The 12441-nt window shown below is 53.5% G+C and overlaps 2 protein-coding genes across 4 annotated transcripts; both read left to right on the top strand.

Annotated features, from left to right (window-relative positions):
- Window positions 1–575: 575 nt before the first annotated feature.
- Window positions 576–8563, top strand: TNFSF12 (TNF superfamily member 12). Of its 2 annotated transcripts, none has more exons than XM_014789557.2 (7): window positions 576–974; window positions 1132–1182; window positions 1787–1862; window positions 2548–2601; window positions 2687–2722; window positions 7466–7590; window positions 7789–8563. In XM_014789557.2, the coding sequence occupies exons 1-7, from the start codon at window positions 816–818 to the stop codon at window positions 8038–8040; spliced, it is 753 nt and encodes a 250-aa protein (XP_014645043.1). In that variant the 5' UTR covers window positions 576–815; the 3' UTR covers window positions 8041–8563. The 2 variants fall into 2 exon arrangements, with proteins under 2 accessions (XP_014645043.1, XP_004433188.1); XM_004433131.2 differs by having other exon boundaries at window positions 579–974; window positions 1135–1182.
- A 92-nt stretch (window positions 8564–8655) lies between these two features.
- On the top strand, window positions 8656–12366 carry TNFSF13 (TNF superfamily member 13). Of its 2 annotated transcripts, none has more exons than XM_004433130.3 (6): window positions 8656–9995; window positions 10336–10414; window positions 10566–10613; window positions 10759–10877; window positions 11086–11224; window positions 11462–12366. In XM_004433130.3, exons 1-6 carry the CDS (start codon window positions 9738–9740, stop codon window positions 11569–11571), a joined length of 753 nt encoding a protein of 250 aa, XP_004433187.1. In that variant the 5' UTR covers window positions 8656–9737; the 3' UTR covers window positions 11572–12366. The 2 variants fall into 2 exon arrangements, with proteins under 2 accessions (XP_004433187.1, XP_087296619.1); XM_087440493.1 differs by having other exon boundaries at window positions 10336–10492.
- Window positions 12367–12441: the final 75 nt, after the last annotated feature.

Raw genomic sequence — 12441 nt, 5'->3', positions numbered from 1 at the left:
GAGCTCACGCAAGCCGTATTATTAGCTGTAGCGGCCGGTGTGCTTCTAGAGAAGTGCATTTGGGGAACACACTGATTGGGGTAGGGGGGTGTCTGGCACAGGGCCCAGGGCCCAGGGCAGCTTGCTCTCTCTAGCTGCAGGGTGCTGAAGTTTAAATCAACTACTAACTGATTTGCTGAAAAAAGTGAAAACACGACCCATGTTAACGATGTTCTCAGGCTTTTTTCCAGTTACTTACAGGAGAGTACTGTCTTTAAGTGCAGCTGATAAAAATCCAAATGGGCCTTGGCCCTAACCATGTTGACCGAGGGAATAAGAAGACCAGCCACACACTGCCTAGTTGCCTTGGTCTGGAGCCCTAAATTAATAATCCCGCGTGGGCAGGACTGGACCTGTAGGAGTTCCAGTGGTCTTGCAGCCTCACCACCCGCACACAGGCCTGGGTGGAGTTGCTGCTCATTTCTGCTTTCGCTCCCTCTCTCCTGCCGTCCGCACAGGGAGCCCTCAGCTGCACGCCCCATCTCGGCCGGTTGCACACTCACACAAACATCGCCCCTGCTTTTACACGCCCAGGCGGTGTGTGCCTCTTCGCCGGGAATCGCCCTGTGCTCCGACATCGGCGCGATGCGCACAGCGCTGCGCCGGGCTCGGAGTTGAATCGCACAGTGTCCGGCTTCCTGTCCTCATCCCCCCTCCCGCCCCGTTTCCCTTGCCCCTCCCTCTCCCCAGCCTGATCCGCCCGCCGGCTCCCCCTCCCCCGATCCCTCGGGTCCCGGGATGGGGGGGCGGTGAGGCAGGCACAGCCCCCCGCCCCCATGGCCGCCCGTCGGAGCCAGAGGCGGAGGGGGCGCCGGGGGGAGCCGGGCACCGCCCTGCTGGCCCCGCTCGTGCTGGGCCTGGGCCTGGCGCTGGCCTGCCTTGGCCTCCTGCTGGTCGTGGTCAGCCTGGGAAGCCGGGCATCGCTGTCTGCCCAGGTGAGGCCCCGCTGCACACCCCTCCTTGGGCAGATTAGGAGCGGAGTCTGCGGAGCAGCTGATGGAGCCGGGTGGGCTGAGGACAAGGGGCCAGGAAGATGGGTGGAGGGTGAGATGTCAGGTGGAGAAGGACAGGGTGACGCTGCCTCCTTCCCAGCAGGAGCCTTCCCAGGGGGAGCTGGTGGCAGAGGAGGACCAGGACCCACTGGTGAGTGGGTGTGGATGCTGTGGGCAGGCTGCTGGGCATGGGAAGTGTGTGCAAGCTGAGGGTGCAGGGTGTGCCCTGGCTGTGCCAGCTGTGTGTGGGGAATGTGTGTGCACCAGCTGTGGGTGGGTATCTGAGAGAGAAAGGGTGACAATTGTGTGTAAGGGCAAAGTTTGTGCTGGGTTTGTGTCACCTGAGTACGAAATGTTCATTGGCTGTGGGTGAAGTGGGAGTATAAGATATATGGGCGGGCCGTGGAAGAGGGATGCTGGTTTGTGTGCAGGGTGTGTACCCACTGTGCACGCTGATGGCATGGGCGTGTGTGTAATGTGCCAATTGCTCGCAGGGTCTGTGCTGGTTCTGGGGGCGGTAGTGGGTGGGAAGTCGTGGCTGGTCCTGGGAAGGGGATGAGGGCTGGGGCCTGACCCCGGGAACGTGTCTCCCCTTGGCCCCAGCCACACTTGGCTGAGGGGTTCGGTCCCTCCCTAAGACTTCTGTGCCTGTTGCTGGCTGGTGCGTCTCCTGACAGGCTCCCTGTCAGTCTCAGTTTATGTCTCTGGGAGTCCCTGGCAAGACCTTGGTTTAGCTCTGCCCTTAATTGCCCTAGGAACTGAATCCCCAGACAGAGGAAAGCCAGGATCTCGTGCCTTTCCTAAAACGACTGGTTCGGCCTCGCAGAAGTGGTGAGCATCCCTTTCTCTCAACCTCAGGAAGAATAATAGTGGCTGGTCTAAAGTGGCTTCTGGACTCAGTGTTGCTTTTGTTCATCATAACAGCCCCATGAAGCGGGCAGAGCAAAAACCATTATCCCCAAATATGGATGGAGAAACTGAGGCACAGAGAGTAAAGGAGGGGTTCAGAGTCATGCAGCTAGTGAGTTGAGACGTGAACCTAGAATTCCCTCCCTCCCTCTGAAGCTCCTTCCATCACATGGACTTGCTTCTCACTTCAGACCCTGCCCCAAATACACAGGAGGGATGGCCAGGAGTTAAGAGAACTGCTGGGGTCCTGATGGAGACCAGGTGGAGGAGTCAGAGGCCTGGGCGCCAATAAGCAGAGAGATTTATGAATGAGAGGACCATGTGACCATATATCCAGGTCTGCACAGGACTGCCCTGGCTTACACCTGTTATCTCAGTGTGATTATTAATAGCACCCCTTTTGTTCTCAGAAGCATCCCAATTTGGATGATAAATTATATAGTCATTCTACTTATGGAGGAAGGTAAAGCCTGAGGTTCTGAGGCTGGGAGTCTGGATAAGAATAAGGATGCCAGGGTTCTAAGAGGGGACGGGGTTGGGGGAGTGGCTCCGGGCCCCTCAGGTATGGGGTGGCTGCTTTGCCCATCTGTCTTTCCTTGATTCTCAGCACCTAAAGGCCGGAAAACACGGGCTCGCAGAGCGATTGCAGCCCATTATGAAGGTGGGTGATGGGTGAGCCGTGCCCAGGGCGGAAGGGTGGCAGGGGGGCAGGGCAGGTCTCACCAACCCTTTCTTATATCTTACAGTTCACTCACGACCGGGACAGGACGGAGCGCAGGCGGGTGAGACCCCATCCCCTCCTCTGAGCTCTTCCCTGACCCCCACAGCATTGGCCTCCTAGAAAAGGAGACCTCAAATTTTGACTTCCCACTCCTCTCCCTGCCTTCAGCCTCGGAACCCCAGAAGCCAGTTCAGGAAAGTTCTCAGGGCTCGGTTCTCTCAGCTTTCAAACTTGGACTTTCTCTGTGACCCAGGCATGGGACCCCAAGAAGACCACTTCCCCTCCCAGAACCCAGGAAGATTCCCCCAACAGACCACCAGCCCAGCTGCTCCTGTAGCCCTCACTCTAAGAAGCACCGTTGATTTTGTTCCTCTTCTTTCCCCTCCATAGTCCATGAGTCTTCATGTTCTGATCATTTTTCTCAAAATATTTCTAGTCTCTGCTCTTCTTTTCCATCCCCACCCCACCCCCTAACTCAGCACTGTCACCTCAAAACCTCAAACCCAGTCTCTAGCCCCTTGCCCATTCCAGACTCTCCCCATTCCCTATTCTGTCCCACTTGTGTTGCCAAGTTAAGCCCCCCTAAACCTCACTTTCATTATTCCATTGCTTCTCTGCTTGGCTTCCAGCCTCTCCATGGTCTGGTCTCAACCTCTTTTCCCTGCACACCCTTATGCATTCTCCACACTTGTTGAGCTGACACCCCCTCCCCACCAATGTGCCTCTTCTGGACTTCGTACATAGAGTTCCCTCACCTGAAATGCCCTTCCATGTGACAGGCCAGGAGGCAAGACATGAGGGCTTGGTCTACGGGACTGGCAGCTGAGATGGAGAGAAGTAGAAGGATTCAGCATGTGGCTTGAACACAGGGCTTCCCTGTGGGTTGGTTGTGCAGGATAAGGGAAAGGGAGCAATCAGAAATGACTTCTAGATTTTCAACTTAGGCATCTTTGGGAATAATGATGCCATTTACTAACATGGGGTTAACCAGGGAAGAAATAGGTTGAGAGGTGTTTAAATTAATAATTAAATTTGAGATCTAATCATAAACAAGTGGATAAATAATAATAAACAATGAGTTCCACAAACAGACAGCTGGACATAGTAGACTAGCTCAGGCCAGGTCAGGACATTTCAAGTCAGGAGTCATGGCCATAGGGATGCTATTTAAAGCTATAGGACTGGATGAGACACCAAGGGAAAGAAGGGTCCCAAGAGCGAAGTCCTGAGGCTCTTGACATCCAGAAGTTGAGCAGAGGAGGAGAACCCAGCAGAGACTGAGAAGCAGCCAGAGTGAGGGGAAGAAACCCAGGGAAGGTAGTATCCTGGAATCTAAGAGAAGACACGGTTTCTGGAAGGAGGATGTGGCTGTCTGTGTTGAATGCAGCTGAGAGATCACATGAGATGAGATCAGAGAAATGACTGTTGGATTTGGTAACACTAGAGTCAATTGGTGACCTTGACAAGGGCAGTTTCAGTGGCATAGTTAGGAGGGAAGCCAGCATGGATTGGGTTAAGAGAAAATGGGAAATAGCAATTGGAGACAGTAATAACCCTTTCCTGAAGTTTCTCTGTGACAGGAACAGAGAAATGGGCCAGTAGGTGGAGGGGGAGGGAAAAGTTCAGTCCTTTGAGTGATAAGCAATACCATATGAATTAGCTAACATTTATTAAGTGTTCGATCTCATCTAATCCTCACAACAGTCCTAAAAGGAAGATATTCTGATCATCTCCATTTTACAGATGGAGGTTATTTAACTTGTCTGAGAGCATGATGATACTAAGTGGTGGAGCCGGGATTTGATCCCAGCTAGAGTGTCCTTGTGTACTGGACATGGTCTGTGTGAGAGGCGATTGCTGGTATAGGGGTGGGGGGAACCTGCAGGGCCACACCCAAAAAGATGGGAGAGGGGTTCCAGAATGAAGAGAGGGACACATCATCCCATCATCACAAGAGGGTCAAAGGAGAGGTGGGAACAGGTCAGTTTGTAGTTTTGGTGGGGGGAGATGAGGGAGCCCTTGTCTGATGACTTCTAGGTCCTCCAGAGAACTAGGAAGACAGGGGCGAGAGGTCTGAGGAGATGGTACAAACTCTTTATCTTGGTGAGTGTAAAAGCAAGCTTAGTGGGGGAAAGTAGGAGGATTGCCAGGCAGTACGGAATGTCCATTTGAGGTTCATGATTGTGAAACTGAGTGATACCACAGTCCCAGGCACACCATGTCCTTTGGGCACAACCAGCCTTTGCTCAAGCTGGTTCCATAGCCAGGAATGCCTTCCCTCTTCCTCTCCCCTAGTCTTCATGCCCCAGACCAGCCTTCTTCCCCTCTGTATGGACCACTTATTTTAGCAGTTACCCAGATGTTCATTCATTCATTGACTCAACACACATTCACTGAGAACCTACTATTTGTAAGGACTGGGCTAGGTGCCCACAGTGAATAATGCTCAGACCTATTCTCAAGAAATTACTGTCTAGGAGAGGAGACAAGCATATAAATTTGTAAATTACAGTATGCTATGACAAGAATAATAATAAAAGTAGCCAGAGGTACACGGTAGCATAGAGGAAGACAACTTTACAATGGAGTTGGGGACTTCTTCCCCCAGAAGCCGTGGGCCTTGAAGCATGAGTGTAAGATGGACACGGGGTCAAGGACGTTCCAGGTGGAAGGAGCCACCTGTGCAAAAGCCCCGAGTTTGCCAAGAGTATGATGAGGCTGAGGGACCGTGAAAAGCTCAATGTAGCTGAAGGAGAAAGTGCTAGAGGAGCAGGATGGGGCATAAGGCTGGAGAAGAATGTGGAACCCAGGTCACAAATGGAGTCTGGAACTTATTCTGAGGCTCACATCTGCATTTTAGAAACATCACTCTGTGGCTGTGTGTAGGGAATAGACTGGAGCAGACAATATTGGAAACAGGAAGTTCAGTGAGGAAGGAGGCCAAGAAGAGTCCCAGTGAGAAGTGGCAGAGGCCAGACTGGGGAGGAAGACAAGACAGGGCTACTTAGGTAGCAGAAGTTGCAGGAACTGGTGATCGGTGAATACAGTTGGTAAAGGAGAGGGAGGCTTGGGTACACGGTGGGAGGTAGAGCCAAATCTGGAATACAGACAGCAAAGCAAGTATGGGGTGGGGGGGCCAAGCTCAGTTTTGGTCAAAATGAGTTTGGGGTACCCAGGGCTATTCCAATGGCAGCAGTTAGCAGGGAGAAGAGGGTCAGGAAACCTCCGAGCTAGAGGCTCAGATCAGAGTCTGCAGGGTAAAGGCCTAGGTAACTCATAAGTGGGAATGAAAATGCTCAGCAAGTACTATGTTTTCCTTGAGAAAGTAACAAGAACAGAGTCCTGCGGCTGGTGGAGGATGAGGGGCTGGGGAAGGCAGATGCCCAGGCGGCTGAGACGTAGCCAGTGAGGCCTAGGAGAGTGGCCTATGGACCCAAACAAAGAGAGCGCTGTTGGCCATGTTCACCTCCTTCCCTCCATCTTCCTATCAGCGTTTGCTGTGCACCCACTCAGAGCAGGCCCAGCTCCAGGCGCCGGGATACAGTGGTGCATAAGACCACTGTCGCTGCCCTCTTGGTGGAGTCAGACCCCAAACTATCACATACATAAATAAACGAGATGATTTCCCATGTTGGTGGCTGTTATGAAAGAAACAGGGTGACTTGAAGAGATTAACGGAGGCAAGGCTGGGACTGGCTATTTTAAACCAGGTGGCCCCGGAAGGTCTCTCAGAGGAGTTGAGACCTGACTGACAGAAGGTGCCAGGCAGGGGAGGAATCCTGAGGAGAGTGTTCTGGGAAGAAGGAAGAGCAGTAAAACGCTCTGCAGGGACAATGAGCTTGGCGCATGGCAGGAACAGGAAGAGGGCTAGAGTGCTGGAGTCTTGTGAATTGGTGGCATGTGTGAGAGTAAATTGGAGAGGAGACAGAAGGGGCCTGTGGAGGACCTGGGAAACCACTTGATACTCTGCTCTGTCATTTTATTATTTATCTTCTTTACAATTTGCAATTACCCTAGCCTAGATGGTTTTTTTTTTTTGGTAATGACTTTATTGGGATATACTTCACATACCATACAATTCATCCATTTAAAGTACAATTAAATGGTTTTTAGTATATTCACAGAGTTGTGCAACCATCACCACAGTAATTTTAGAACATTTTCATCACCTCAAAAAGAAACCCTGTACCGTTTAGCCATCACCCCCATTTTCCCCATCCCCCCGGCCCTAAGCAACCACTAATCTACTTTCTGTCTCTATATATTTGCTTATTTGGACATTTCATAGAAATCATATAATATGTGGTCCTTTGTGACTGGCTTCTTTCACTTAGCATAATGTTTTCAAGGTTTATCCACATCATAGCATTTTTTTTTATGGCTGAATAATATCCCATTGTATGAATATACCACAGTTTTCCTTATCCATTCATCCGTTGATGGACATCTGGGTACCATTTTACTATTTTTCATTTAAATAATTCAAGTGGTGTATGATTCAAGTACTGTATGTATACATTCTCAAAGTAAAAGAGGCAAGCAATATAGATACAAAATATAAAAGCCCCCACACTTTGTCAAACCTACTCTTCTCCCCAGAAGTGACTGGTGACAACTTGCTCTGTGTCGTACCTGCCTGTTACACTATGGGCTCCACAGGCCCTGGCTCCTCCCTTGCCCTGAGCCGTCTATGTATCTTCTGGGTAAGGTGGGCCCCAAAGGTTTATAAACTCAGTGGGTCCCTGGGGAGTGTGAGAAAGTCCTGTAAAGGGACTTTCCCCTATCTCTGAACATCCACATTCAGGTGTGGACGGGACGGTGAGTGGCTGGGAGGAGGCCAAAATCAACAGCTCCAACCCACTGCGCTATGACCGCCAGAGCGGGGAATTTATAGTCACCCGGGCTGGGCTCTACTACCTGTACTGTCAGGTAAGCCCCACCTGGCTCCATGGGTAAAGCAGGAACTGAGGGAGAAGGGTTTGGTTTAGGGAGTGGGGGCAAGCTAAAGGTGGGGAGGGGGAGCTTGGGGTTTGGGCTGGAGAGGATACCTGGGTCTCTAAGGAGATTTGAAATGGACATGAGGGCAAGCAGAGCCCTAGATTCCACCCTCCCTCCCCTGCCCCCCAGGTGCACTTTGATGAGGGGAAGGCTGTCTACCTGAAGCTGGACTTGCTGGTGGATGACACGCTGGCCCTGCGCTGCCTGGAAGAGTTCTCGGCCACGGCAGCGAGTTCTCTCGGGCCCCAGCTCCGTCTCTGCCAGGTGTCTGGGCTTTTGCCCCTGCGGCCAGGGTCCTCCCTGCGGATCCGCACACTCCCTTGGGCCCATCTCAAGGCTGCCCCCTTCCTCACCTACTTTGGACTCTTCCAAGTTCACTGAGGGGCCCTGGTCTCACGGTGGTTTTCCCAGGCTGCCGGCTCCCCACGACAGCTCTCCGAGCACCCCAGTCCCCTCTGCCCCACCCTAAGCTGCTCCTCCCCCCAGATCTGCCCCTCCCTCTGTAGGCTGCCAGGGCTTCACGTGTTCTCCATGCCACATAAATATTCCCATTTGACTATGACAACTCCCCCCACCTCTGGTCCTCCACCTCTCTAGCTCCCAAACCCCTGATCTTTTGATGCCCCCATTTATCTCCTGGCTCCCCACCCTGGCCACAGCCCCCCAGGACACTGGGTTTACTGTACTCTGGGTAAGGATGGGTCCTGAATACCCCTCTTCAGGCACTAAGAGGGGCTGGACGCCAGAAAGACTGGGACTAGGCCAGGAGTTCCCGACTGTGAGGGGTCAGAGACCAAGACAAGCTCCTCCCCTGATAATTCCCTGTGGATTTTTAAAACAGATATTATTTTTATTATTATTGTGACAAAATGTTGATAAGTGGATATTAAAGAGAATAAGTCATGGTCTCTCTCTTTATTGGGGCTTAGGGGACATTCTCAGTGTAGCCAAGGGCCAGGGGAAGGGTGTCTGGGCATTGGGGAGTCGGGGGCAGGACACCCGGAATTCCAGGGTGATGTACGGCTTGGGAGTGGGGACCTGCATGCCTCCAACCCCTGAGGCATAAGCAGAGAGTGGAAAGGCAAACTGCCAGGAAAAATATCAATCCTCTGCCCAAGGTCCAGCAGGGCAGCCTCATTTACCTAGGAGGCGGGCCTCCTCCTGCGGGGAATCCCTGGCTGGGAGGAGCAGGGGCCCTTCCTCTTGGCAGCCTCAGGACATTCAGCAGGTGCTGGCACAAGCCCTGGCTGGGATCTGGGGTGGGAGCAGGTCTGGAAGGGGGCTCAGAGTCAATATGAAGGACCCCGAGGCCCAGGAACACGGGAATCTGGGCCCCTGGGTCCAGGGGAGGAATCCTACAGTGGTAGGGTGCTTGGGGCTGTCTCGTTCTCTCTTTGTCCACAGCCTTATGTAAGAGCTTTTCTCGGGAAACAGGAAGTCCTGCTTGCCAAGTTCAGCACAGGGAGTAGTGCAGGCCTTATTCCAACACACCCGGCCTGGCCTTAACCCCAGAACTCAGACGGTTTCTTGCTTCCGCGACCCTGGTTCTCCTCCCACCGACCCCCTCCCCTCCTCTGCCACCTGCAGTCACTCCTAGCAGACATCCCCAGAAATCTCTCCCGTGCCTGAGCCAGAGGGTCTTCCACCCTCACCCGTTGACCCTCAACGCTGCCCAGCTTGTCCCTCCATCCTTGCTCCTGGCACCATGCCCCACAGCCAACCAACCTTCCCTCCCCCACTTCTGGGGCCGCCCCAGGGTTCCTGTGCTCTGGCCGCTCCTCCTGGGTGTCACTGGCAGCCCCGTCCTTCCTAGAGAGACTGACACCAAATTCTCCTGAGGCTGAAGGAGGGTGAGGGGTCTCAAGACAACACTGGCCCCATAGCGGGGTGCCAGGAGCACCAACAGTGCCCCCAGCTTGCTTTCCTCCTCCCTCCTTTTTATTCTCAAGTTCCTTTTTATTTCTCCCTTGCGTAACGCCCTTCTTCCCTTCTGCACCACTGCCTGCACCCCCACCCTCTCCGCCACCTCCTTGCCACCCCACTCCTGAGACCACAGCTGTTGGCAGGGTCCCCAGCTCATGCCAGCCTCATCTCCTTCCTTGCTAGCCCCCAAAGGGCCCCCGGGAGACATGGGGGGCCCGGTCCGAGAGCCGGCACTCTCAGTTGCCCTCTGGTTGAGTTGGGGGGCAGCTCTGGGGGCTGTGGCTTGTGCCATGGCTCTGCTGACCCAACAGACAGAGCTGCAAACCCTAAGGAGAGAGGTGACCCGGCTGCAGAGGACTGGAGGGCCCTCCGAGAAGGGGGAAGGGTATCCATGGCTGAGCCTCCAGGAGCAGGTGAGTGAGGGGAGAGGGGTGTCTGGGAGAGAAAGATGGGTGGCAGGGCCATCTGTGGGCCTCTCGGTTTCAGCCTCCTAGTCTGCAAAGTTTCGAGTGGGTGCAAGAGAGGGTCCCAGGTCTGGAGGTCAAGGGAGCAGCCATTCCAGGAAAGGAAACTGTTAAAGATTAATGCTTCTTGTACCTAACAGATCCTGGAGGACAGCCAGCACCAAGACTCAGGTTGCTAGGGAAAGGTGCATGAGATGTGAGGCATTCCTGGGTCAGGGGAGGGCTGGGGAGAACGGCTGTCTGGGACCCTTGCATCTTAGCCTAACCCTGACCCTCTTTCCGTGAGCAGAGCCCTGATGCCCTGGAAGCCGGGGAGAATCGGGAGAGATCCCGGAGAAGGAGAGCAGTGCTCACCCATAAACAGAAGAGTGAGGCCTCCGGGGTGCCGCAGGGGTGGGAGGTGATCAAGCCGCATGGGGATTTGGAGATTATTACCCCGAGTCAAGGTGAGGGTGGAGGGCTGACAACAGGGCAACTGGGGTAGTGGGCACTGCTGAGATTTCCTCCTTCTCTCCTCAGGAAAGCACTCAGTGCTGCACCTTGTTCCCATTAACATCACCTCCAAGGGTGAGCACAATTTTATATATTGGCTTTTGGGAAGGGTGCAAGATCTGGGAACTTTGGGGCTGGCACCTGGGCCCAAGAGAATCTTAGAGGTGAAAAGAGTCTGAGAGTGCACAGAAATCCTGACTGCCACACTCCTTACCTCCAGAGGACTCTGATGTGACAGAGGTGATGTGGCAACCAGCTCTTAGGCGTGGGAGAGGCCTGGAGGCCCAAGGATATGTTGTTCGAGTCTGGGATGCTGGAGTTTATCTGCTGTACAGCCAGGTAACCCCAAACATGAGCCTTGAGCCTCACATGGGGGCCTGGAGTCTTGAGCCTGTGTACCCCGATACTGAGGGTTCCCAACCCCTGTTCACACCAAACTTGGAAGACCCTTCTTCATCCCTTGGCTCCCTTGACAGGGCTCCTGAGACTGTCCAGAAATGAGCCATGCCATCCTGTTTTTTTCAACATCTCCTCCCTTCCCTGCCAGGTCCTGTTTCATGATGTGACTTTCACCATGGGTCAGGTGGTGTCTCGGGAGGGCCAGGGAAGGCAGGAGACTCTATTCCGGTGTATAAGAAGTATGCCCTCCAACCCGGACTGGGCCTACAATAGCTGCTACAGTGCAGGTGAGAGCCGTGCGGGCAGTGGAGGGTGGATGTGAGAAGACCACGACATCTCTGACCTGGGGGCAGTGGTGAGGGAGCTACGACAGGGGGTTGGAAGCCTGGGTGTCAAGGCAGATCTGCGGAATACCTAGGTCCTTACAGGAAGCAGAAAAAAGGTTGAGCTGGAGAAGGGAGGGTGAAACATCAGAGTATCTGCATGCCTGTGCTTCACTGAGCAGAGTTTCTCCCTTTTCTCAGGTGTCTTCCATTTACACCAAGGGGATATTCTGAGTGTCATAATCCCCCGTGCAAGGGCGAAACTTAGCCTCTCTCCACATGGAACCTTCCTGGGGTTTGTGAAACTGTGATTGTGTTATAAAAGGTGGCTCTGAGCTTGGAAAACCAGGGTGGGTACATATTGGAGACAGCCAAGAGCTGACTAGACAAATGACAGGGAATGGGTAGGAACAGAAGCCTCTTCTGGGTTTGACTGGAACCCTGGGTTTGACAGCTCATGACTCCTTTCCTCCCTTTTCCTTTTCCACTCCCACCCCCTAGACTTTGATTTCATGGATGTTAAAGAGGTAGAATGTCTTGCTTTTATCCCTCATCCAGCCCCAAATTCTTAACGGGGAGGGAATGCCAAGCATTGTCTAGATCTGCTTTGGGTCCCACTGGAATGCTTCCAGAACAGCACCACCATCTAGCGGCAGTTTGAGAGAATCATCCTGCCTGTTGGCAGAAGTCCACGAAGCCTTCCTCCACTCAGGAAAACTCCTGGTTCCCTTTGCCAAACCTCTCTCCAGGTACCCTCTGCCTCTTCAACCCACAAGAAGCCTCATCCTCCCTTTCTTCTCTCCATCTATTGGGCCTCAGTTTCCATCACTATCTCCAGAGGTGTATTTATTATGCGCCCATCTGCAGGGGGTGCCCGACGAGGAGGGTCCCTTTGCAGTCACATTACTCTTCGGGTCCCAAGTTTTGCCTTTCATACTCTCCCTTCCCCTGGCGTGGCAGGCCACTCCAAGCCCCTCTGGGCTGGGACGGGTCGCCGGGGAGGCTTGGAAGAATCGAACGCCCTGATGCTGGTCTTGCCTCACTCATCTGAGCTCTTCTTTCTGCTCAAGCCCTGCTTAAAGTTAAATAAAAGAGAATAAATGATACCTCGCATCCATTTCCCCCACTGCCTTGCCTCAGCCCCGTCCCTGTCCCGGCTCTCCTCTGGCGCGCCCCACTGG

This window comes from Ceratotherium simum, chromosome 16 (genome assembly GCF_057802395.1).
Source record: "Ceratotherium simum simum isolate JZ-2026a chromosome 16, ASM5780239v1, whole genome shotgun sequence".
Lineage (NCBI taxonomy): Eukaryota > Metazoa > Chordata > Mammalia > Perissodactyla > Rhinocerotidae > Ceratotherium > Ceratotherium simum.
The sequence above is the reverse complement of the archived record's forward strand: the minus strand, read 5'-3'. Positions and strand labels throughout refer to the sequence as shown.

Coding starts and splice junctions, on each gene's coding strand:
- TNFSF13 (XM_087440493.1), top strand. CDS start 9,738: ATGCCAGCCTCATCTCCTTCCTTGCTAGCCCCCAAAGGGCCCCCGGGA. Junction 9,996..10,335: donor GGCTGAGCCTCCAGGAGCAG/GTGAGTGAGGGG, acceptor TTCCGTGAGCAG/AGCCCTGATGCCCTGGAAGC. Junction 10,493..10,565: donor GATTATTACCCCGAGTCAAG/GTGAGGGTGGAG, acceptor TTCTCTCCTCAG/GAAAGCACTCAGTGCTGCAC.
- TNFSF12 (XM_014789557.2), top strand. CDS start 816: ATGGCCGCCCGTCGGAGCCAGAGGCGGAGGGGGCGCCGGGGGGAGCCG. Junction 975..1,131: donor GGGCATCGCTGTCTGCCCAG/GTGAGGCCCCGC, acceptor CCTCCTTCCCAG/CAGGAGCCTTCCCAGGGGGA. Junction 7,591..7,788: donor TCTACTACCTGTACTGTCAG/GTAAGCCCCACC, acceptor CCTGCCCCCCAG/GTGCACTTTGATGAGGGGAA.